At 43.4% G+C, this 23,420-nt stretch overlaps 2 protein-coding genes across 12 annotated transcripts in view; both read left to right on the top strand.

Annotated features, from left to right (window-relative positions):
* Positions 1-12,491, top strand: part of FAAP100 (FA core complex associated protein 100) — a 49,077-nt gene extending 36,586 nt beyond the window's left edge. For all 5 annotated transcript variants that reach the window (XM_085859097.1, XM_085859096.1, XM_085859094.1 and 2 more), the window contains exons 9-12: positions 7,457-7,593; positions 7,722-7,820; positions 10,435-10,521; positions 12,063-12,491. In XM_085859097.1, coding sequence (XP_085715223.1) covers positions 7,457-7,593; positions 7,722-7,820; positions 10,435-10,521; positions 12,063-12,197 — 458 coding nt within the window. In that variant the 3' untranslated portion in view covers positions 12,198-12,491. The remainder of the gene's footprint in view (positions 1-7,456; positions 7,594-7,721; positions 7,821-10,434; positions 10,522-12,062) is intronic.
* Positions 12,492-13,237: 746 nt separating this feature from the next.
* HACE1 (HECT domain and ankyrin repeat containing E3 ubiquitin protein ligase 1) overlaps positions 13,238-23,420 on the top strand; it is a 422,483-nt gene continuing 412,300 nt past the window's right edge. For 2 of the 7 annotated variants that reach the window (XM_085859086.1, XM_085859087.1), the window contains exon 1: positions 13,245-13,574. In XM_085859086.1, coding sequence (XP_085715212.1) covers positions 13,499-13,574 — 76 coding nt within the window. In that variant the 5' untranslated portion in view covers positions 13,245-13,498. Of the gene's footprint in view, positions 13,575-13,669; positions 13,952-23,420 lie in introns of those variants that run through there. The other 5 variants (XM_085859091.1, XM_085859090.1, XM_085859092.1 and 2 more) reach the window with 5 other exon arrangements.

Genomic DNA, 23,420 nt, shown 5'->3' on the forward strand with positions numbered 1-23,420 from the left:
TTTACTACATAATGTAGAACAATTATCTCTCCAAATATTATTGATATCTATTGAATTTAACTTGAATAAAATAAAAGTATTAGCATTGTTTCTGATGGAACGACGAGGAAGTTGAAAGTACGATTGACTAAGATAAATACAATTACAAGAAGAATGTCTCCCTCTTGTGTAGTAGCTGTCCATTACCGTTTGGTTTCTCTCATTAACACAATCATCAAAGATAACGAGGTCCTTTTTTGATTTATCCAAATCTTGGGGAGACGGTATATCATCCGTATTATCACTAAGAATACAAGTTATAGGATTTGATTTCTTTTTACATCTCTGTGTGTCACAAAATAGTTGAATTATATCTTCAATGTTATAATCATTTAGGTTTTTTTGACGTTTAAATAAACCAATTATATCTTCTTTTTGAAGACCAGCATTAAAACCTTGTGAGAGTAGTTGATACTCTGGTTGAAAACTCGACTTTGTGAAAATTATTAAATTATCATAATCTAAAAAGTTGGGAGTGAGGAGCATTTTTAAAAGTAAGCAAGTTTTTCCACATCCACTTGAACCAACTATGAGACATCTTAATGAATTTGGGAGATTTTTATGGTTGTTAAATTTTATCTTATTTTCCCAAATGGGTAAAAAATCATTCATTTATATATTTGGAAAACAGGTTATTTAATTTATTATTGGCTTTTTTAGAAACTCTATATTTTATCCTAAGTTAAGGTTTAATTTCAAGATAATCCATTATTTTATTTATACAATATCTTGTGTTGATATTTCCCTGAAAATTACATCCATGAATAATATATAACAACAATCCTTTGAACATTTCTCTTATACGTTCAGTTTCTTCCCTTGTAAGGAAAGGTGTGTTATCACCCTCATACTTTACATTCATTTCTCTAATCAATCGTGTAAAGTAATTCATTTTTGGTGTAAATCTAAAAGAATTATTTTCCTTTTTATATTTTTTATTATCATTAATTAGAAGATAATCACAGAATATACATTGTTTATAAGCTTTTGACTCTGTGTTTAATCCCCGTCTTTCACATGCAGGACAATTCTCAAATTTGTCATTTGGAGAATCAGGAAAGTCTAGCATATTTATAAAGTAAAACTTTACTTAAACTGAAATTCATCTATACTTTCAGTTGTATATTGACTCATATTTAATAATATTACCATCGATATCGATATACTTTTTTTCGTTATCAGATTCAACGACAACATTTTTTATATTAAAGGTAATTTTAAAATGATCGTTAACTACTATTGAACGAAATGTCATTTCACCTGATATATTAACATCCTTTATTTCATCAGGATTTACATCTTTAGGGTTGTTGAAAAAATACAAATTTCTCCTTGCATATTACAGATGGTCTTATCTTTTCTTTCTAAAGCTTCATCCATAAGGTTTTTGTTCTTTGATACTTTTTCTTGTTTCATTGCTTTTTCTAGTTTTGAATATATTACTAGAAGGAGAGGAGAAACTTTTGTTAGAGATACTTTAATTGATGTTCTACCAGGTATACTAAAAGCCCTTCCACTGAAGGAAATTGAAGAACTCATATTATTTACCATAATAGTTTTTATCCAATAGTTGTTATATTTATCTTTGTTCAATTTTACATCCTTGACATATTTCTCAGTATCTTTAACAAATGAAGAGATTGATTGAAACTTGTCTTTTGTGTCTTGAAACATTGTATTTATTAAGTGAAAAAGTTGGAGGATAAAATGTTTTTAAGCACAGATTCACCAATAAATTAAACGAAATTTTCATCAAGAAAATTTTAGTTTAAGCAAAGTTTTATTATATAAATATGGTGAATACAACGTACTGCGATGTTTGTAATCACGAATATAAACATTATAGAAAACACCTCCGAACCAACAAACGCACATTTAATCTATTTCATCAAATATCTCCTCTTGAGTTGGAAAGAAAACATTGTGATATCTGTTCAAAGGATGTTTTGAAGAGTAGTTATAATAAACATCTTCAATCACAAAAACACAAGAAAAATGAGTTTAAAGTAAAGGGAGACTATTATATTGAAAACACTGATGGGGCATTTAAAGGGCATATAAAAATAAGGATTTTTCAATTTGGAGAACCCGGTCCATCATCAATAGCTGAATCAATTGAAATAGTGAAACCCGATGTTGAAAAATTTATTAAAAAGACATTAAAAGAAATGAAAACTTTAAAGTTTTATATGGGAGTGAAAATGAATATGAAAAGACAAGATGAAGAACATACTCCTTATATGAGAACAGATCTTCATTTTATAACATCATTTCAAGATTTTTTGAATAGTGGGGTTTATGAAGAACTATCAAGACAAGAGGAGGATGTTGATAATACAGTGGTAGGAAGTGGATTCAATATTAAAAAAATCATCTTTTTAGATATACACATTCTAAAATCAAACCCTCTTAAAGCTTCTTCTTATATTGAATTACCAAAAGAAATAAAACTAAAGAAGGTAGTTGTTAATATTAAGAACAATGATAATAAATGTTTTCTCTGGTCTGTTCTTGCTTACTTTCATCCACCAAAATGTAATTCAGAAAGAGTAAAACAATATATGAAATATGAGAATACCTTGGACATTAAAGATTTTAAATTCCCAATGCCACTAACAGATATTCCTAAATTTGAGAAAAAGAATAATCTTTCTATTAATGTATATGGATTAACGGATACAAACAAAGTTCAAATATTAAAAATTTCAAACAACTATAAAAATGAAGAAACACACATCGATCTTTTATATTTTAGTGTTGGAAAGAATTCACATTACACATACATCAATAATTTATCAAGATTAATCTCTTCTCAGGTATTCAGAACAGCAAACAAAATATATCCTTGAAAGCGATGTCTTAATTCATTTCATACAAAAGAACGATTAGAACAACATTCAAAATATTGTAGTAATCATAAATCAGCTGTAATTACAATGCCTAAACCTGGTGAAAATATTTCTTTTGAAGATTATAATAAATCTATCATGCACCCATTTGTGATATACGCTGATTTTGAATGTATCCTTAAAAAGATAAATACTGCTTCTCCCAATCCAAAAGAACCATATACAAATAAATATCAAAAACATATTCCTTGTGGTTTCTGTTATTATATCAAATCATCTGTTGGAGAAAAGTATAATAAACTTGAACATTATAGTGGAAAAAATGCTTCACAAGAGTTTGTAAAACGATTAGAAAAGGATTGTATAAGACTCACTAAATTAATGAAAGAAACAAATGAACCGATGAAATTAACCAAAGAAGAAAAATTAGAATTTAGAAAGAACAATATCTGTCATATTTGTGAGGGGGAAATTAAGGAGTCTAAAGTTAGGGATCATTGTCATCTTACTGGTAAATATAGAGGTCCTGCTCATTCCTGTTGTAATCTTAATTATAAATTACCTTCTTTTATTCCAGTCTTTCTTCACAACAGCGCCAACTATGATACACATCTATTTATAAATGAACTTTCAAAAACACCAGGGAATATTTCTGCCATAACAAACACAAGTCAAAAGTATATTTCATTTTCAAAAATGATATTCACAAAACCTTTAACTCGTATTAGGTTTCTAGATTCTTACAAGTTTATGGGAACACCACTAGCCTACCTCGCATCAAATCTAAGCTCCACGGACTCTTTTCCAAATCTTAATTCATTCTTTCCAAAAGAGGAAATTCTCACTAAAGAGGAAATTCAGATTATAGAGAGAATTCAAAGTAAAGAGGAAATTCTAATTAATGAGGAAATTAATGAAGAAATTCTAACTGAAGATGAAATTCTAATCATAAAGAAAATTCGAACAATGAATGAAATTCTAACTAAAGAGGAAATTCAGATTAAAGATGAAATTCTGATTAAAGAAGGAATTCTTACGAGAGAGGAAATTCAAACAAGGAATGAAATTCAAAGTAAAGAGAAAATTCTTACAAGTAAGGGAATTTATCCTTATGATTATATGGATTCATTTATGAGATTTAAAGAAACACAACTTCCTTCAAAAGAAAGTTTCTATAATAACCTTTATGAAGAAGAGATAAGTGATAAGGAATATAAACACGCACAAGAAATATGGAAAATATTTAAGATAAAGAACCTTGGAGAATATGATTTATATCTAAAAACAGATGTTTTATTGTTAGCTGATGTGTTTGAGGCTTTTAGATCACTCTGTCATAATAAAAATTGTTATGGATTAGATCCTGCCCACTATTTCACAGCTCCTGGTTTAGCTTGGAGTGCAATGTTGCAAATGACAAAACAAGATATAGATTTAATCAGTGATGTTGATATGCTTTTGATGATTGAGAAGTCCAAGAGAGGTGGAATATCACAAGTATGTTCAAGAAGATATGCTAAAGCAAATAATAAATATCTTCCAAATTATGATAGTGAAAAAGATAGTAATTATTTGATGTATTTTGATGCTAATAATTTGTATGGATGGGCAATGTCTCAATCTCTGCCTTATGGTAAATTAGAGTGGGTGGAAGAAAAGGATTATGAAAAGGCTTTGATGAATATTGTTATTTCTTCTCAAGAGGAATTGAATGACGAAGAAGAAGGTTATTATTTTGAAGTTGATTTGAGGTACCCGAGTGATCTTCATAATAAGCATAAAGACCTTCCTTTTGCATGTGAGAAAGAAACCCCAAAGAAAGAATGGTTCAGTGATTATCATAAAAGTTTTAATATTAAAGGCAAATCAACAGAAAAGTTATTAACAACATTCTATGATAAAGAGGGATATGTTTTGCATCAGAGAAGCTTAAAACAGTTTTTGAGAGAAGGATTGAGAGTGGCTAAAATTAATAGAGTTTTAAAATTTAAACAAAGTCCTTGGGTGAAAAAGTATATTCAATTCAATACAGATATGAGAGCAAATACAAAAGTAAAATTTGAAGGGGACTTTTATAAATTAATGAATAATGCTGTATTTGGAAAGACTATGGAAAATGTTAGAAACAGGCAAAACATTAGATTCGCAACATCTTGGAAAGAAGCTTCGAGATTGATAAATAAACCAAGTTTTGAGAGAGAAGAGGTTTTTTCAGAGAACTTTTCTGCAATTCATATGAAAAAGGAAAGTATTGTAATGGATTAACCAATTTATATTGGGACAGCAGTTCTTGATTTATCAAAGATATTGATGTATGATTATTTGTATAATGACTTAAAGAAAGAGTATGGTGAAAATGTTTCATTGTTGTATATGGACACTGATAGTTTTATCCTAGATATAAAAACTGATGATGTTTATGAAGATGTGAAGAAAAATATTGGAGTATATGATACAAGTAATTTCAGCAAGAAGAGTGAGTTATTTTCCAAAAAGAATGAAAAGGTTATTGGTAAGTTTAAGGATGAGTTGGGTGGAAAAGTAATGAGTGAGTTTATTGGATTGAGAGCAAAGGCATATGCTTATAAGTATGGTGATCAGATTGATAAGAGGTTAAAGGGAATAAAGAAATATGTCATAAAGAAATCAATAACTTTTAGAAATTATTATAATTGTTTGATGAATAAGAAAGAAGAATATAGGAAAATGAATACAATAAGAAGTTATAAACATAAGATATATAGTGAAGAAGTAAATAAAAAGGCATTAGGAGCCTTTGATGATAAGAGATTTATTTTAGATAATGGAATAGATTGTGTTCCATATGGATATTGTATGATAGAGTGAATAGAATAGATTGTGTTTTAACGATGGGAAGATGGGTTAGGGTTTTTAAGGGCTACCGCCGCGTTTTTTCGCAATATATAAATGGTTAAACCAAGTATTAATCAAACTAAAGAGTGGAGAAAATCTCAGTCTTGGTATATAAATGGAAAACATAATGAATGTGAAAAATATCAAATAAGTCTTATTGAAAAAATAACTAAAACAAAGGTAAATAAAACAAATAAGCGAATCAATTTAAAAACTAGTAAGTTAGAGGATGTAAAGAAAAAAATGAATATCCTTGAATGGACTGAAAACTTTGATGGTTATCAATTGAACAATGAAAAAACAATTTACTATAATCTCAAAATGATATGTGGCTCAGGAGGTGGCCAAACAAGAGCATTAAGAGAAGTTTATCATTTCGTAATGGCACAAAAGGGGTATCTTAAAAAATATAAAGATTCAAATGTTTTGTTTTTCAATATTTTAGATGGGGATTATTGTGCAAAGAAAATTAAACTATTGAAGGAATTTGAGAATGAACAAATCTTTATAGGTTCAATGAGTGAGCTAAACAATATGCATCGGTTATTTGAAAAAGAGTGTCCCGAGGCTTAGACGTTTCAGATATTTCTTTAGAATCACCTTTAACAAATCTTTATCTTGTTGTATGGGTTATTTGAATAGAGAGCCCCTCGGTTAAAAGGGGAGACAAATAAATATACCTTGGGATAAAAAGGGGGTTTATTTTTAGGGAAAAAAAAGGGAATCGCTGAAAATCCCCCATTCATTTACATAGGGAAAAGTGAGCCAGAACCAGTATATTCACCCTACATATATATATATATATATATATATATATATATATATATATATATATATATATGTATATATGTGTGTATATATATATGTATATATGTGTGTATATATATATGTATATATGTGTGTATATATATATGTATATATGTGTGTATATATATATATATATATATATATATATATATATATATATATATATATATATATATATATGTGTGTGTTGCAATGGGCTTTTGTGTTTTGTCTCCTCGGATTATAATGAGTGTGTTGTACCAAATGACTATTCAGCCTGTTGAATTGTATTTTATCTTTCAAATCGACCTGTTCGTCCTCTCAACTCAATTGATTAAATGAGAGAATTCATGGAACACCTTGCCTCATGCAGTCTTGAGAAAAAATATAAGGACTTGGGCAGGGTCTGCGAGCAGCAAATTTGATTGGTCGAGATGATGTAAACTGCCCTAATATTTTGTCGAAGTACTGCAAAATGGAAGGTTTTTGAAAGTGCCAACAAGGCGATTTGTGTTCTTCAATGTTCAAGTATATAATTCAATGGAAATAAAACAAAGATTTTAGAGAAAAACCCTCTTCGGAAGTTCACCGCCGTTGATGCAGCGCCTTTTACACCACCTTGTTTAACGTGTTACATTGGTTCTTCGTGCCTAAAGCACAGTAAGTTTCCTGTTTGGAAAATTATCTCACTCCTTGCTGGCTCTGATTTCATCCCGATCACACATGTGCAAAGTCCTGCTGAACTACATGTTCATGTTCCGATTTGTGTTCAAAATATAACGTTCGATTGAAGTCGTTTTACTCGGTCATAAACTGACAGACAAAGTAAACCAATTACTTTAACCCACTTTTCGCTTCGCGTGTTCGGGGTAATAAGGTTTTGCCTCTTTACTCTGCCTGTGTTTAAGGAATCCAAGGTAGACAGCTATGCACTGCGTTTCTCACACACCTACTGGCAAACTGCCCTGGCTTACTGCCCCCTACCTGTGCTGTCTTGGATTGCTTGGGTCCAGATGACCGTCCCGTCAGACTAGCCGTTACACAGGTTTGCTCTTCTTCCCCATTCACTCAGATGCAATCTGTGTTTGGATTTTTTTGCTTCATCGTGCTTCACATTCTTTGTCTCATTGTTATTGCATTTCCCCTGTGTGCACCCATCATGCTCACCACAAGGAGTACACCGATGATGTTTCCACCTTGGAGGTGCGTGTGACCTGCCTTTCGATGGCGCTCCTGTGTGCTATTCGACTAGCACTCGCTCGCCGAGCCAAAGTAAGATCCAGAACTATTAGTGACACCTTGTGTGAATGATCGTGGCGGCATGACTAAACAACGATTTTGGATGTTTCTATCCTGTTGTAATGTCAGCAGGGAGACACTAATTCGTGAAACATGTCCTTTTCAGCAGGAATCTTCAGCGGGATGTTAAAAATATTGTATTTTTCACGAGCCATTACCATGCCATGCCATAAATGGGACGTGGTTGTGAAGTAATTTTGAATAGCTAAGTGATATCTTTCCATATTACCTTGTGTAGTATTCGTGGGGCAACTTAGCATAACAATTGTGCATTTTGTGAGGAAAGCACCAAATTTGGCACACTAGTAGCCTATCATATTGTTGCGAATTCGTGCCCCGCCGGTGTGCGAACGACCGCTTTTAACCAATAGCGGCCGCTTCGCCCAGCGAACCTGCAATTCAGTCGTGACCCTCTCGGAATAACGCCGGGAGCTAGTCACGGGTGGGGGTTTAACCTCACCACAACTCAGTCCGCATTTTACCCGCGCGAAATAGGGTCCGATCGCCGAATGGTCGATTTACCTATGTACCCGCGCGTGTAGCGTACCGAGGAGTTGTACCACGCCACAGGTCGACTCCGGACACGAACCGCTTAAGCGGCTCGTTCCGTGCTACAGGGATAACCGAGCGGAGTTATCGTCGACCTTGACGGTTCAGATTATTTACCGGGCGTTTTAAACCCACTACCAATCCCTTACGTGATGCAAGATGGAGATTCAATAAAAAGAAAAGACGAAGCAAAACGGGGAACAATCGGACAAGCACATTTATTCACGGAAGCATGGAAGGCACGTATCTTACAGTCACAGGGATACAATAAAAGCAATACACGTATTTACAATCACCGTAAAGAAACACAAACAAGGAACAATGCAGAGCTACAACCGAATATGATTTACTACACAGAACACTTATACAATTTTACTTCACCAAACTGGCGCCACACACACACGTTTACACAGAACCCAAAAGAAATTGAAGTCGCGACTTCCCTGAGCGCGTCGTCCAGCCCTTGGCGACCGCAACTCCGAGTCCCTCCGGCGTGGTCCACTGGGCTCGTGCCTCGCGCCTGCATGTGTCGTCCGCCCGACAGCTCGGACGGGGTTTTTAGGGGAATGGGCCGGGTTTTCGCCGCTATCTCGGTGCGGACGGACGGGGGGGGGGGGGGGGAAATGGCAGGCGCTCCGTCCCACTAGCGGGGTCTCGGGGCTGCACCGGCTCCGATCGACCCTCCGACCAGGAACAATCACTAGGGACCAGGTTCGACGACCCATGGCAATTCGACGACCTGCGCCAATTCGACGACCTGCGCCAATTCGACGACCTTCACCCGACCACGACCAGACCCGAACGAACGAACAGAACCTCAACCTCTTCCTCCGAACGAACGAACCATAAGCATGGACTCTCCAACAACTCTCGACAATTCTCATTCAGGGACAAGGGAACCGGGACTCTCCACAACTCTCGACAATTCTCCTTCAGGGACAAGGGAACCGGGACTCTCCACAACTCTCGACAATTCTCCTTCAGGGACAAGGGAACAGGGACTCTTCACGCCCACGCCTTTTGTAGGGTCGGGCTCCGCCCTTCGCTCCGCCCCACGCCCCGCCCCGTTCTTGGCTCCTCCTTCCTTCGAGACGCTTCCAGAAACTGCCTCGAAGGGGGGCGTTCCTCTCCCCCGGCCGCGTCACACCGCACATCCGCCAATCGGGAGAGGACGCGCCACCCCCTCCCCCTTTCTCACCAAGCGCGGGGAAAAATGGTGGGAAAACCCCACAGGCATTGTTGGTTTTCTTCTCCACGCGGCATACGACGAGGGAAGGAAGATTCAGGCGGGAGATATTTGCGCGGGCGTTTTGGGCGGGAGATATTTAAGCAGGAGTTTTGGGCGGGAGATGCCCCTTCGCACCCTTGGTGCTGCTGCCACTCCACTCCTTTCATCCGTCCCGCGGAGATCGTGACCGCACGGTGTTCGTTGAATGGCGAGTGGCGAAGATGGTGGTAGCGTAGTTGTGGAAGGTGGCGTCGTGGTGTGAATGGCGTGATTGTTGGCGTTGTGTAGTGAGTGGCGTGATCGTTGAGATGTTGGTTGTGGCGATGTTCGTTGTTGTTCTTGCACCAAAATAACGACAGCAAAAGAAAAACGGCTAACTGAAGAGTCGCAGCCCGAATGGATCACATATATTCCCTCTATACAACGGGTTTGGGCTAACTACACATGGACTTACCGATATATCTCACCTGAGGACCCTTTATGGTGTAATGCGAATTTCCACAGCTGTCACAATATTATGAACAGATTTGGATATTGGGCCATCTCAAATTCAGCCGCTGATGGCTGTGGCAGCCATTTTCCACTGCCATCAAAAATTTTGAGATAGCCCAATATCCAAATCTGTTCATAATATGATAGGCTACTAGTGTGCCAAATTTGGTGCTTTCCTCACAAAATGCACAATTGTTATGCTATATTTAGCTAAGTTGCTCCACTATATGTTCTCATAAGGTTGCAGAACATTATCTCATGATGTTTTTATTTATTTATACCAACACAAAATGAATTGCTGATTGCTTATCCAAACAGATGATTATGGATGATGAAAGCGATGGGCAGAAACCACAACTCGCAGCAACCAAGGAGAAATTGCAAGAGGCTTTGTGCAACCTGGAGGTCTGTTCTATGGGCATACATGTGTCTGGGCCTTTGTGACATCCTCAGTGAGACTGGTGCAGGAGTAGGCCGTTACACTTCTCATTCAGCTCATCACTTAATGGTCAGGGCGTGTTGGCGTTCTTTTTATTCCCTTCACCTGGTTGCCAGGATGATCTAGAGATACGCACACTCGCCTCTAAGCTGTCCAGCTGGGTTTGAATTCCAAACCAGCTATAAAATGTCATCTTGGTGTTTCACAGGCAGGGTGATTCATCAATGTGTGTGCCGTGCCTTGGATGTATGTTAAATTGGGCGTCCCATCTGCTGGCATTAGTTGGTGAACATTGAAGATCCCATGATGTCCTTCACAGAGAGTGGGCAAGCTATGCTTCCTTCGCCAAGAGAAGGCGAGGTATCACTGGCACTCTGTAGAAATTATAAATACCTGTTCTAATCTACACAGGGCATTGCATCAGCGACACAGCCGAGCCCTCAGTCAATAATTTTATCCCACATCCTTGTGCTGCATACATAAGAAAAAGAAGATTTCCTTCAGTTAGAAATCGTTATTTTTATATTTTATTAGACTATGATAGGCAGGGTGTTAAGAATGCTGCTCAAAGGATGTGATCAATCCTTTTCGTCATGATCTGTACCCAATTGTTTTTCATTAGCAAGTGTGTTGAAAGGGATTGTAAATGCATCTTCTTGTCCCCCGTCCCGTCCCGCCAAGGTCAGAGACGGGGAACATTAAAAAGAGCTCCGTCCAACCGACCAATTGATCGTCTGTCCATGTACTTTTGTGGACAGGATATTTCAAAAACTTCAACATTTAGCTTTCATATTGCAGATATCTCTTCCTCGTGACATCGTCTCAACTTGATGAGATTTGCTGAATTCTGTTGTCATGGCAACAATCTCGGTAACTTAGCTTGTGTACGCGACATTTCAAAAACCGTTCAAGATTTAGCTTTCACATTGCACATATTTATTCCTCACCTCACCCAAAAGGCAGAGGACCTGGAGTATCAGCTCCTTGTTTATTTTGGAATAAGTTGTTTTTTGGAGAATATGACTTTTTCATGAGTAATGAAACATTTGGCATTGTTTTTGGGACCCCTTTTGTAGTTTGTTGTTATTGCTGGTTGGCTGGGAAAATATGCAATTTTGAAGTGGCTTCAGTCTGGCTTCAGAAACAGTCTTTGAATGGTACATTCCAAATCCATGCACCATTCTCGACGAAGATTGTAGATGTTACTAAAGTGGTATCTGAGTAAGAAATACACCTGGTGGTTTGTCATTACCTTCTCAGTGAAATTTGTGGCAAGAAAATTGACGTTTATGAGAGCAATGGCCGACACTAGCCTACTCTTCCCCCCCCCTTCCCCCAAAGGAACATTGCGATCTTTACCTTCCACAAGCGAATGCTTCAGACAGAATCAGCCATGCATCCCTTCCTATTCCAAAGGAGCACCGATGGGTCTACATATTAGTCCTTGGAGAATAGGTGGTCCAGCTTATTGTGTGTGTGTGTGTGTGTGTGGATGATTTGCTTCTAGGGCATTCTTGAAGAAGTACGGAGCATTCTTGGCAAAGAGACATCGTCGAGCGGACCAGGATCCACGACGGAAGGACCCACCGAAGAACTTCTCAACCTCTACTTGAAGACGAGGACCCAAAGTCTGTGTGTCTGATATACCTCCTTCCTGGTTCCACAACTGCAGTTCCTGTGTGGTATTTCAAGACTGCTTTGTAACTGATGATGTAAAACACCCACCCAGTCCTATTTGCTTATCATTGACTCTCTCTTATGGTTGGTTGTTGGAAACGATGAACATGGGACGTGACCATGCTGGAGGCTACTTGTTGTACAAAATTAAAGTTTTATTTGAAACCCCTCACCGTATTATTCCACTTTGTATAAGACATCGTTTCATGATCTGTACGAGGATTTGTGAATAAACACAGCAAACGGTGCTTGGAACTATTATTGAGGCAAAGAATGAATCCTGTACAGGTGTTTTGATTATTATTATTATTTTTTAATTCTTTATTATTTTTTGGACTTGGCAGGAGTAAATATATCGATAAAAAGTTTTCAGAGTGCAGAACAATTTTTATTTCAATAGGGGGACAAGCTCGAATGAGCTCAGATCCTCGTCCTCTTAATGATGTCATAAAAACGAATATGACGTCATTGTGATGTATCAGGTTTGTGAAAATTAATTATCTGTGCCAATGCGCGGCTTGATTCCCACAAACAAAATTCAAACAGCTTGCCTAGTTTCGGAGATAATAGTATAGGCGATTTCCATTAGCAGCGATATTATGACGTCAACTTTTTTTCTAGGAAGAATTTCCAAAATCGGAGATGGTTCCTGCCTGCGCGTGGGCTTTAGGCATATGCATGGCAAGTTTCACGAATATCCGATGAAAACTCTGGGTTGTGAAACAAAAAATAGGAATGACGTCATAAAAATTGATATGACGTCATAGTGATGTATCATATGTGCAGTAATTCATCTCTGCTAATGCCCTGTTCGATTCGCACAAACAGAATTCAAAAAGCTTGCCCAGTTTCAGAGATAATTTTTTAGGCGATTTCCATTAGCGGAGATATTTTGACGTCATAACTTTTTTTCTCGGAGGAATTTTCAAATTCGGAGATCGTTACTGTCTGCGCAGGGTATTTTTACATATATATGCCAAGTTTCAGGAAGTTTCGATGAAAACTGTAGGCTGTGAAACAAAAAAGTCCACAAGAACAACAACATGAGTAAGACTGAGAGATCCTCCACGAGGATCTAAAAATACATCGTCGTTTCTTGGGGAAGTCAAACGCGGAGTGAACGACGAATAAGCTGCTGCGAGTGTGTTGACTCGGCTGCGCGTCACTCCTAAGACGCAAAGACACTCAGGTGGCGATAAAAGGATCGTTTATGAATGAAGAAAAGCATTTTATAACCGGAAAGCACGACGGCTACGGGATCAGGCGATGGAGCGAGCCATGGAGCAGCTGAGTCGCCTGAGTCGCTCCCTGCGCCGGGCGAGGACCGTGGAGCTTCCTGAAGGTAGCGTGCGGTGCTCGCGCACGCTTTATCCCTTCCGGCCGCTAGTCGAGAACGCTTCCACCCTTCCTCATAGGCCGCAGTAGTGGGATCGAAGGGAAACGACGTTCGATGGAACATTAAAAAAAATCCCTTGTATTTTAACGTCAGAGCACGCCGTGCGCTTTAAAATATCTTACATCCTTACGTCGAAGGTTCGATGAAAAACGGCTTCGTTTGAACCACGACGCCAGCCAGCCACGCTTGAGAAAAATTCAGATATACAGACTTTTACATACTGGGTTTCATTTTTCGACGTTATCGAAGGTTTCTGGACGAGATCTCACGCATGTTATCGCTTGCGTGATTAATCTGTGCACTTCCACATGGAGTAAAGCAATGTAAGGGGATTGCGGACAAATCGTCGCAGTATTTTCGGATTTGAACATGGTACGGACGCCAGCATTGTAAGCCGTGTGTGTTCCATTACCAAGCAGCTTGTTATCGCTTGCTAAGCCGGTCCGTTCCTTCACCGTTGAGTTGGAGTGCTTGCTTGAGTGCTAAAACCACTTGGCAGGCGCTTCACGGACTGTTTGGTGAAGAAGCACCCCAGAACGCAAGAACGAAATCCGATACTTTAAGGTCTTCTTCGCAAAGTATTGTATAGTTTTATATTTGGAACATCCGAACGTAAGCGCGTTGGAGAACATGATCAATACTGAGGGCATGACTCGGAGTGATCCCTGGGTCAGTAACAGGGATGAGAGGGTGGAGGGTGGAGGGTGGAGAAACAAGTGAGGCAGGCGGTTTTGGGCGGCACTTGTGGCTTCACAGACGCCTGTGTCAAAACCTGGTCCTGAGGTGAAAGGCCTGCTTGGCGGCCCTGAGGTGAAAGGTGTGGTGTAGCCTGCGGGCATGCAGGGCGGGGCATGATGATGGGAGGAGGGGTCGGCGTGGTCATCGGGTCTGCAAGGGATATAAGGTGTGCGCGCCGCCTGAGGCGTTGTAGTGATGCTGTAGTCGCCCGGCTTGTGCGTGTGCTGAATACGTAACAAAGGGGAGCCGCGGGCAAAGTACGCTCGCGCTTGTGCAACACAGCCCGGCTCGACTGTTCCTCCGCATCGTGTCTGCCTGCTAAGCATCTTCTATTCAGTACACCACAGTTGGCTGACGAGGATCTTCGGATCGGCGTGTGCAGGGCGGCAAATAACCCGTGCGGTTCCAGGCTACGGAGCCAAGGGTCTCGCCAGCACGAGCATGGCAGAAGGTCGGGGCACGGCGCACGGGCGCGTACCCGTTTTCGGGGGAGATGAATTCGAGTTGTTTTCTGAACAGTTGGGTTGCTACTTCCGCGCGAATGATGTAGATGATGAAGAGAAACGCAAGGCGATCTTGCTCACCTCGCTATCAACGGAGCACTACCGGCTGCTGAGTGATTTGGTGGCTCCAAATAAGCCCAGTGATGACGGGCTATCGTTTCAGGACATCGTGGCGAAAATGAAGACCCACTTGGCGCCAGAGAAGTCGTTGCATCTCGCGCGGTTCCAGTTCGATCACCTCGCTAAGGGTGGCGAGGAGCGCGTTGCAGACTTCGTAGCACGGGTGAAGCATTCGGCTGTGCCTTGCAAGTTCACGACAGAAGAGCGTCCGGCACGGCTCAGAGATCGTTTTATTTCTGGTCTGCGAGACGCAAAGATGGTAGCAGCCATCCTGCGGTTGACCGACATCACATTCGACTTGGCGGTCGGGACTGCTTCGTCTGTCGAGCAGACACTCACGGATGTCCGCACCATCGCTGGCCAGGACGTAATGAGTAGCTCCAGCTGGGGCATGTCGGCTGATCCCGAGGTCCACGCGGTGACCGCGCAGGTGCCGCAGGTCGCGCAGCCCGGAGTCCGCGCGATGACTCAAGTGCCGCAGGTCGCACGCGCGCCTGGCGGTGCGGGACGAGGGCGCGCACCGCAGCACGGTCGCACCGGGAGCGAAGTGGCTTTCCAGGGGTGCTGGGGATGTGGGGGTCCACACCTGCGACAAATGTGCCCGTATAAGAACACCGTGTGTTTGCATTGTCACAAGGTGGGACATTTGAAGCGTGTGTGTCAGATGGCGGGGGCCTCCGTTGGGGTCTTGGATGACGAGGTGCGGGAGGACCCCAGTGACCTGGAGATCGGCCTGCAACCGGGGCATGGCAATGCCGGCGGGCCGGAGCAGGAGATGCAACCACGGTTGAGTCTGTTTTCCGTTGGTTCAGAGATGACGACGCCGTTCACGGTGGAGGTCGAGGTGAATGGCGAGCCGACCGTGTTTTGCGTGGACACCGGGGCTGCGGTGTCGGTCATGGGTGAACAGGCGGCTCGTGGTCTTCGCGGTGTTCGCCTGGTCAAGACGGCCTTGTCGCTGTACACGTACACCGGTGAAGCGATTGCACCGCTTGCGAGGGCCGACGTCTCGGTGCGCTACCGAGGTCGACGCGCCCGGCTCTCAGTGTTCGTGGTGCGAGGGGAGGGGCCCGCCCTTTTGGGTCGGGACTGGCTGGCGCACCTCGGGCTGGATCTCCGGTTCGTACCTCCAGGTGTGCCAGTGCTCTCTTCGATGCCTTCGTCGAGTACCGAGGGCGAGGTTCTGGCGGCGGGAGCCGCGTCGATGCAACGGGAGCGGCCGTTCATTGCTGCCTGCGGCGGTGATGTACGGTTCGGGAGCGGCGAGAGCCGTATCAGCTCTCGCGATGAGTTCCCGTGCTTCGGCAGCGTTCGTGAGGCAATGCGCGCCGGTGTTGTTCGGGCAGCTTCGACAGGTTGCGGTGAGCCCGTGGCGTTAAAGGAAGTCGCGAGTCACAACATCGAGTCGACAACCAAGAGACGGACTCGTGATGTGGGTTGTGGGTTGCTGTTCATTGCATATGTGTTTTTCCTTGCTCTAGTGATGCAGTTTAACGTTGTTGAAATAAATGCCAGCAGTTCCCGTGTGAGAGTGGGTTTGGCGGAGATCAATCAATGGGATTTGTATTATGATCAATGTGATGTGGTGGCTTTGGGAGCGGTGGTGGCGAATAAAAAGGTTGGGTTGGCCTTCCATTGTCCCGGGCCGCGGGTAGTTGCTTTGTCATGTGCTGGAATTTTATCAAAAGAACGCGCTGTACGGAAAAATGAGTTTGCAATGGTTCAAATGATGTTCGTAGTGATTTATAACGAGCCTATGATTGAAGTGTGGTTTAAATGGAATTGCTACCGTCTAACTGCCTTGTGGGTCTCGGAGATCGACTCGGAGCCAAGACTGGTGCGCTGGTCGGCGTTACCCCCACCTCTGGTTGCGGGCGCAGCTCTCTGTGTTCGCTCAAGGCCGTTTAGACGGGCGTTGGCGTCTCAACTGATTGTGGTGCGTGGGTTGTTTTGGAGCATTGAGTGCGTCCAGCCAGCGGCGCTGTTCAGCGCCCCCAGCCAAGGTCGATCGAGCCTGGCGCTGGCGCCACGGCTTCCAGACAGTGGGCTTCCGGCCTCGGAATGTTTATCTACGTCGGGTCTGCCTGGGGGGAGTGGGCCAGAGGCGTTTGATGGTGCCGGGGGAGGTTTGCTCGGGAGATCGCCACGGCCTCGCCGAGGGCCATGTCAGCATGAGCCGCCTGGGGGCGTTTCCGCTGTGTAGGGCTGCTGTGCTTTTCGCCTTGCTGCTTCATATCGGTAACGCGGCCAGAGTTTGGGAGGTGCTGTGTGCATTGGCTCCATTAGCTCGCTTTCACGCATTATATGATGTGATGTGCTGTTATACTTCGCTGTTTTCATTTTTTGTGCCTTGTCGACTATTATACCGTAGTCCTTCGTGTTGTTTATGCTTATTATGATGGTGATCATTTAATAATCATAGTTTTAGGAGGGAGGAGTGTGGTGTAGCCTGCGGGCATGCAGGGCGGGGCATGATGATGGGAGGAGGGGTCGGCGTGGTCATCGGGTCTGCAAGGGATATAAGGTGTGCGCGCCGCCTGAGGCGTTGTAGTAATGCTGGAGTCGCCCGGCTCGTGAGTGTGCTGAATACGCAATAAAGGAGAGCCGCGGGCAAAGTACGCCTGCGCTCGCGCTTGTGCAACACAGCCCGGCTCGACTGTTCCCCCGCTCGTGTCTGCCTGCTAAGCATCTTCTATTCAGTACACCACAAAAGGCCTGCTTGGCGGCCCTGAGGTGAGAGGCCTGCTTGGCGGCCCTGAGGTGAGAGGCCTGCTTGGCGGCCCTGAGGTGAGAGGCCTGCTTGGCGGCCCTGAGGTGAGAGGCCTGCTTGGCGGCCCTGAGGTGAGAGGCCTGCTTGGCGGCCCTGAGGTGAGAGGCCTGCTTGGCGGCCCTGAGGTGAGAGGCCTGCTTGGCGGCCCTGAGGTGAGAGGCCTGCTTGGCGGCCCTGAGGTGAGAGGCCTGCTTGGCGGCCCTGAGGTGAGAGGCCTGCTTGGCGGCCCTGAGGTGAGAGGCCTGCTTGGCGGCCCTGAGGTGAAAGGCCTGCTTGGTTGGCGGCCCTGAGGTGAAAGGCCTGCTTGGTTGGCGGCCCTGAGGTGAAAGGTCTGCTTGGCGGCCCTGAGGTGAAAGGTCTGCTTGGCGGCCCTGAGGTGAAAGGTCTCCGTTGTGACTCATTATTACTTACAAAATCTAAAGATTTCTTAAGTATATTGATGACTTCCGTCCTCTGTTTGTTTAATTTGTTTTTGCATTTGCTAGTAGCGGGAATCGGGTCATGAAAAGAAACAAACTCGTGTGAATATTATTGGCCAATCAGTGGAGTCCTTTCAGAGAGTCAATGGGTGTGGCGGATACTGGAGTTGCTTCGATCTCGTTTCAGGACGTGCATCTCGAGGAGATCTTTTCTGTGCAGGACTTTTTCATTTTTTTCAGGAGTCACACATGTCTATTTAATCGTGACTTTTGTTCCACAGCACCATGACCATTGAGTGAAGTGGACTATTGCTTTTTTGATTAGTTGAGCAACCACGACGACAACGAACAAGCACTCTTCATTTTACATTCAACACCATCTCAAACCGAGGTGGCTCGCCTCCAAGGAATCCGTCCCTTTTCTGAAACAGTTGGAGAGACGACACAAAGGATTTTTCATCGACCATACGTCTTTGCATTTTAACTGAGTTTTATTTTTGGTCTGATTTAAACATCACCATAACCAGCACAGTAAAGGTAACATCACCACAATTGGTGATTCTGATCTGATAACCAGCGTGATGTGATTGAACGTGAGCGAGTCGTTTCGTCGCACTTCCGGTCACAGCTGTTAATTTGAATTCACCTCCTTTTTGACCTAATGACCCCCACCATCTCGTTCGCTCAAGTTGAAACCCAGTTTCTCACCCAAGGCAGGAGACAAAATTTTGATATGTCGTGACTTCTCTTCAGCCGGAGATTACACAAGTGAGGGACATTCTAACTGAGCCACCTACTGACGGGCTTTATGACTCCCTCAAGGCAGAGCTCGTTCACCGCACATAATCCTCATTGCAAAAACACTTGCATCAACTTCTTTATTCGGAGGAGCTGGGGGGATTGTAAGCCTTCTCAATTGCTATGAAGGATACAACAATTGATCGGTGAGAATAACCTGGAGGATAACATGCTCAAGCAGCTTTTTCTCCAACGATTGCCAATCAATGCTCAGCGTACCCCTTTTTTTTTCAACCAACAATTTTGGTGAATATTGAGCAAATTGCACGATATAGACGACAAGATCATCGAAGATGCTACCCCACCCATTTCCTCAATCAGTGCGGTCGCTTCCCAGCCGAGCCGGTGACGTATCTGAACCAACTACATCTGACATGCAACGACTTCAAACCCAAATGGACCAGTTAATTGTCTAAGTGCAGGTTCTAACATGTCGCCTTAAAGAGGAGCTTGGTCAGAGTAGTTGCACCCATGGGAACCAGCGTGGGCAGAGAGACCAATCTCGCAGTCCTGGCATGCAGCAACATGCAGGGGACATGTGTTGGTATCATTGGCGATTTGGAAGGAATGTACACATGTGTGTTCAGCCTTGCAATTTCACAGCCCACCCTGTTTCGTAGTTGGGAAACGCCACAGTCAGCGACTGGCAGTGACGAGTCAGTCTGGTGACCAACAACCAAGTTGCTTGTTTTTCATCAGTGACAGGAACACCGGCACCCGATTTTTAGTTCACACTGTAGCTGAGGTCAGTGTTTTACCCCCAGAATTTATGGATAAAGTAAGCCATCCGCATTGATACCAAGCTGTCAACAAATCCACCATTTCTACATGCGGTGAACGATCGTTAACTCTCAACCTTGGCTTGAGGTGTGTTTGCTGAGAGATATTTAGCATTGCTGACTTACCCGTCCCATCATTGGAGCCGATTTCTTGAAGAATTTTGGTTTGTTGGTGTACATCAAAACCAAAAGCTCTTTGACTCTACCACTAATGTTTGTGTCAAGAGTATCAGCTCGCACATTCCTTCTGTCAGTCCAATGTTTGTGAAGTCTGACCACATGGCCAGTTTTGATGCCATTCTTCAACAGTACCCAGACATAAGTTGGCCTACCTACAATGAAGAAGCAAACACTCCACCACTTACCACATTGACACGCGTGGCCCTCCATTCGTGCCTCGACCATGTCGACTAGCTATGGTCCACAACAAGAAGTATGGTGATTGAAGGCCCTGTGTTGACTACCGCAAACTGAACTGGAACACAGTACCAAACTGTTACCCTGTACCACACATACAGGATGTTACTTCTCTACTCTGGGAAAATCAAGTTTGCTCCAGGCTTGACTTGGTCAGAGCCTATCAGATTCAGGTAGAGCCAGCTGATTTATACAAGATGGCCATTACCACTCCTTTTGGCCTTTTCAGGCCTAGATTCTCTCAGCGAGGGAGTCTCATGAGTGGAGGAGGCCAGTGGGCCGACCACGTGCCTCATGGTTGCAGCAGGTTGACCATCTCAAGGAGATGGGGATGGGCCTGGCATCTGCCTGGGGGATGGCCAGACGGAGGCCCCTGGAATACCGGCGGAAAGTGGACGCAGCGACACGCTGTTCTGGCACATGCTCCCATACCTGACCTGACCTGGCCTTTTCCAATTTGTGAGCATGCCTTTTATGCCTGGTGTTGGCTTAATGGTTAGAGTGGTGGGCTTGGGATCCTAGGATCCTGAATTCAAATTACCCCTGGCTGTTGAATTAACACCAGGTGGGGTTGACTGCCTGTCATCCTTCCGAGGTCGGCAAAATGAGTGCTAGCTTGCTGGTATCCTGTTAGGGTGGCGACCCGTCCAGGATTGTGCCCAATAGCCAAGGAGACTGCTTAGGCAGCACCAACGCTCTGCACAGAGTATGGTCCCAATGGATGGATGGATGGAGCATGCCTTTTAGGTTACGCAATGCGCCACAAAGTTTTCAGCACTTCACTAATGAGTTCATCCGGGGTTTGCCTTTCGTTTATGCCTACATTGATGATTTGCTCATAGCCAGCGACACGATCCAGGACTATGACAGCATTTGCAGCTGGTGTTCGCTCGCTTATCACAGTGTGGCGTCGTCATAAATCCTGCTAAATGTCAGTTTGGGGTGCCCTCACTACAGTTTTTGGGGCACTTGATTGACGAACATGGCATCCATCCACGGGCTGTCAAGGTCAAGGTAATCTTGGAGTACTTGCAGCCAGCATCAGTGAGTTAATGACGAGTTTCTGGGCATGGTTAATTTCTGCAGGAGGGTCATCCTAAACTTGGCAAACACCCTTAATTCACTAACTGACCACCTCGCACAGCATGGGATGGAGCCAAAATACTTTTGGTTTCGACCGACGAATGTGCTGCTGCTTTTACTGCAGTGAAGTCTGCACTGGCAGAAGCCACAATGCTTGTCCATCCTTAGTCAGATGCACCACTATGTGTCATTGTGGATGTGGCAGTTGGTGGAGTACGCCAACAACATGTGGAAGGGAAGTGGGAGCCCATTTTATTCTTTTCCAAAAAGTTGCAGCCAGCAGAGACAAGGTACAGCACCTTCAGTCGTGAGTTGCCGGTGGCTTACCTCGCAATCGCATTTTTTGTCACACGCTTGAGGGTAGACGTTTTGTGTTTACACTGACCATAATCTGGTAACATGCTTTCCAGGCAAAACCTGATTGCTGTTCACCAAGAGAGCTTCGATACCTTGACTGTTTCTCAATTTACCACCGATTATAGGTCATGTGAGCAGAAAGGAGAATTCTGCAGCTGATGCTCTCTCAGAACTCGATATCAATACCCTCGGCACAACAACCTCCATCAATTTCAACAGGTTTGCCAAGGCACAACAGGGTAGCAAGGAACTGCAGCATCTCAGAGCCAGCCCCGCATTGCTCAAGTTTCGTGAAATGCCTCTTCCTATTACTGAAAGTACTTTTGTTTTTGACCTATCTGCTGGCACTTCTTGTCCTTATGTTCCTGCTGAGTTCAGATGTGCCGTATTTGATGCTTTGCATAATCTATCTCACCTTGGTATCGGAGCAATGCAGCACCTTGTGACTCAACGCTTTGTATGGTGTAAAATGAACTGGGACGTAAAAAACTGATCCAGAGCCTGTCTACGGTGTTGAGTGAAAGAGAGTACGTAGTCACGGTGACACCATTAGGTACCTTAGCATCTCCTGATGCCCGTTTTGATCATGTGCACATTGATGTAGTTGGTCCTCTTCCACCATATGGTGGTAACACATCTACCCGCATGCATTGACCATTTTACAAGGTGGCCAGAAGCGATTCCAATACCTGACATCTCGGCAGAGACTGTCGCCAAAGCTTAAATCGTTTCCAGATGGGTTGCAGATTTTGGTGGCCCGTCTATTATCCCTACTGATGGAAGAGGGTGGTTTGAGTCCACACTTTTCAAAACACTGATTTAGTTACTTGGATGTAAGCACATCAGAACTACTTCTTACCACCCCACTGCAAATGGGCATGTCGAACGGTTCCATTGACAACTCAAGTCATCACTCACAGCACAAGCAGACCCACATTGTTGGATGGAAAACCTACTGGTTTTGCTTTTGGGCATTCATGCCATGGTGAAAGCTGATCTTGGTTGCAGCACAGCTGAGTTTGTTTTTGGATCAACATCGCCTTCCTGTGCGATTTGGTTCCCCGGCTAAACTTCACATCAGCTTGGACCCCAGCAATTATGTGGATAGACTGCCAAGGTCAATGAATGAGTTACATCCTTCCTCTTCTCCAATTGGCCTGATTTCCTATCATCAATTTGGTTTCAGACCAGGTCACTCTACCCTGGATATGCTGATTCTGCTCTCCAAACAATGGATGGAGGTTCTCAATGCCTGACATGAAATCAGAGCCATATCCCGAGATATATCTCGTGCTTTTGACACAGTCTGGCATATCGCGTGCTTTCGATAGGGTCTGGCAACCCGCCCTACTCACCAAACTCTCTTCCTATGGTATCCAAGGTCATCTCCACTTAAGGCTCGCAGACTTCCTCTCCTGTCACAGGCAACGTGTGGCCCTAAATGGAGTTCTTTCATCCCCTCTTCCTGTCCAGGCTGGAGTTCCTCAAGGTAGCGTTCTGGGCCCTGTTCTTTTTCTGGTTTTCATCAATGATCTCTCAGACTCTGTGGAAAATCCTCTTTCTCTCTTTGCTGATGACTCCACCCTCTGCCGTACCATCTGTCATCCCTCAGACTGGCAAGCAGCAGCTTCTTCGCTCACTGTAGATATGGGGTAAAATCACAAACTGGTCCAACACGTGGAACATGTATTTCAATCCAGACAATCCAGACACGTGCAGCTTGAGGCGCTCTTTTTCATTTATATCAGGAGCCGTACACGTAAATATTTAAGAGTGACTTTTGTTCCACACCACCACGACCATTGAGT

Source organism: Eptatretus burgeri, chromosome 16 (assembly GCF_056783735.1).
Source record: "Eptatretus burgeri isolate ZD-2024b chromosome 16, Ebu_testis_v1, whole genome shotgun sequence".
Lineage (NCBI taxonomy): Eukaryota > Metazoa > Chordata > Myxini > Myxiniformes > Myxinidae > Eptatretus > Eptatretus burgeri.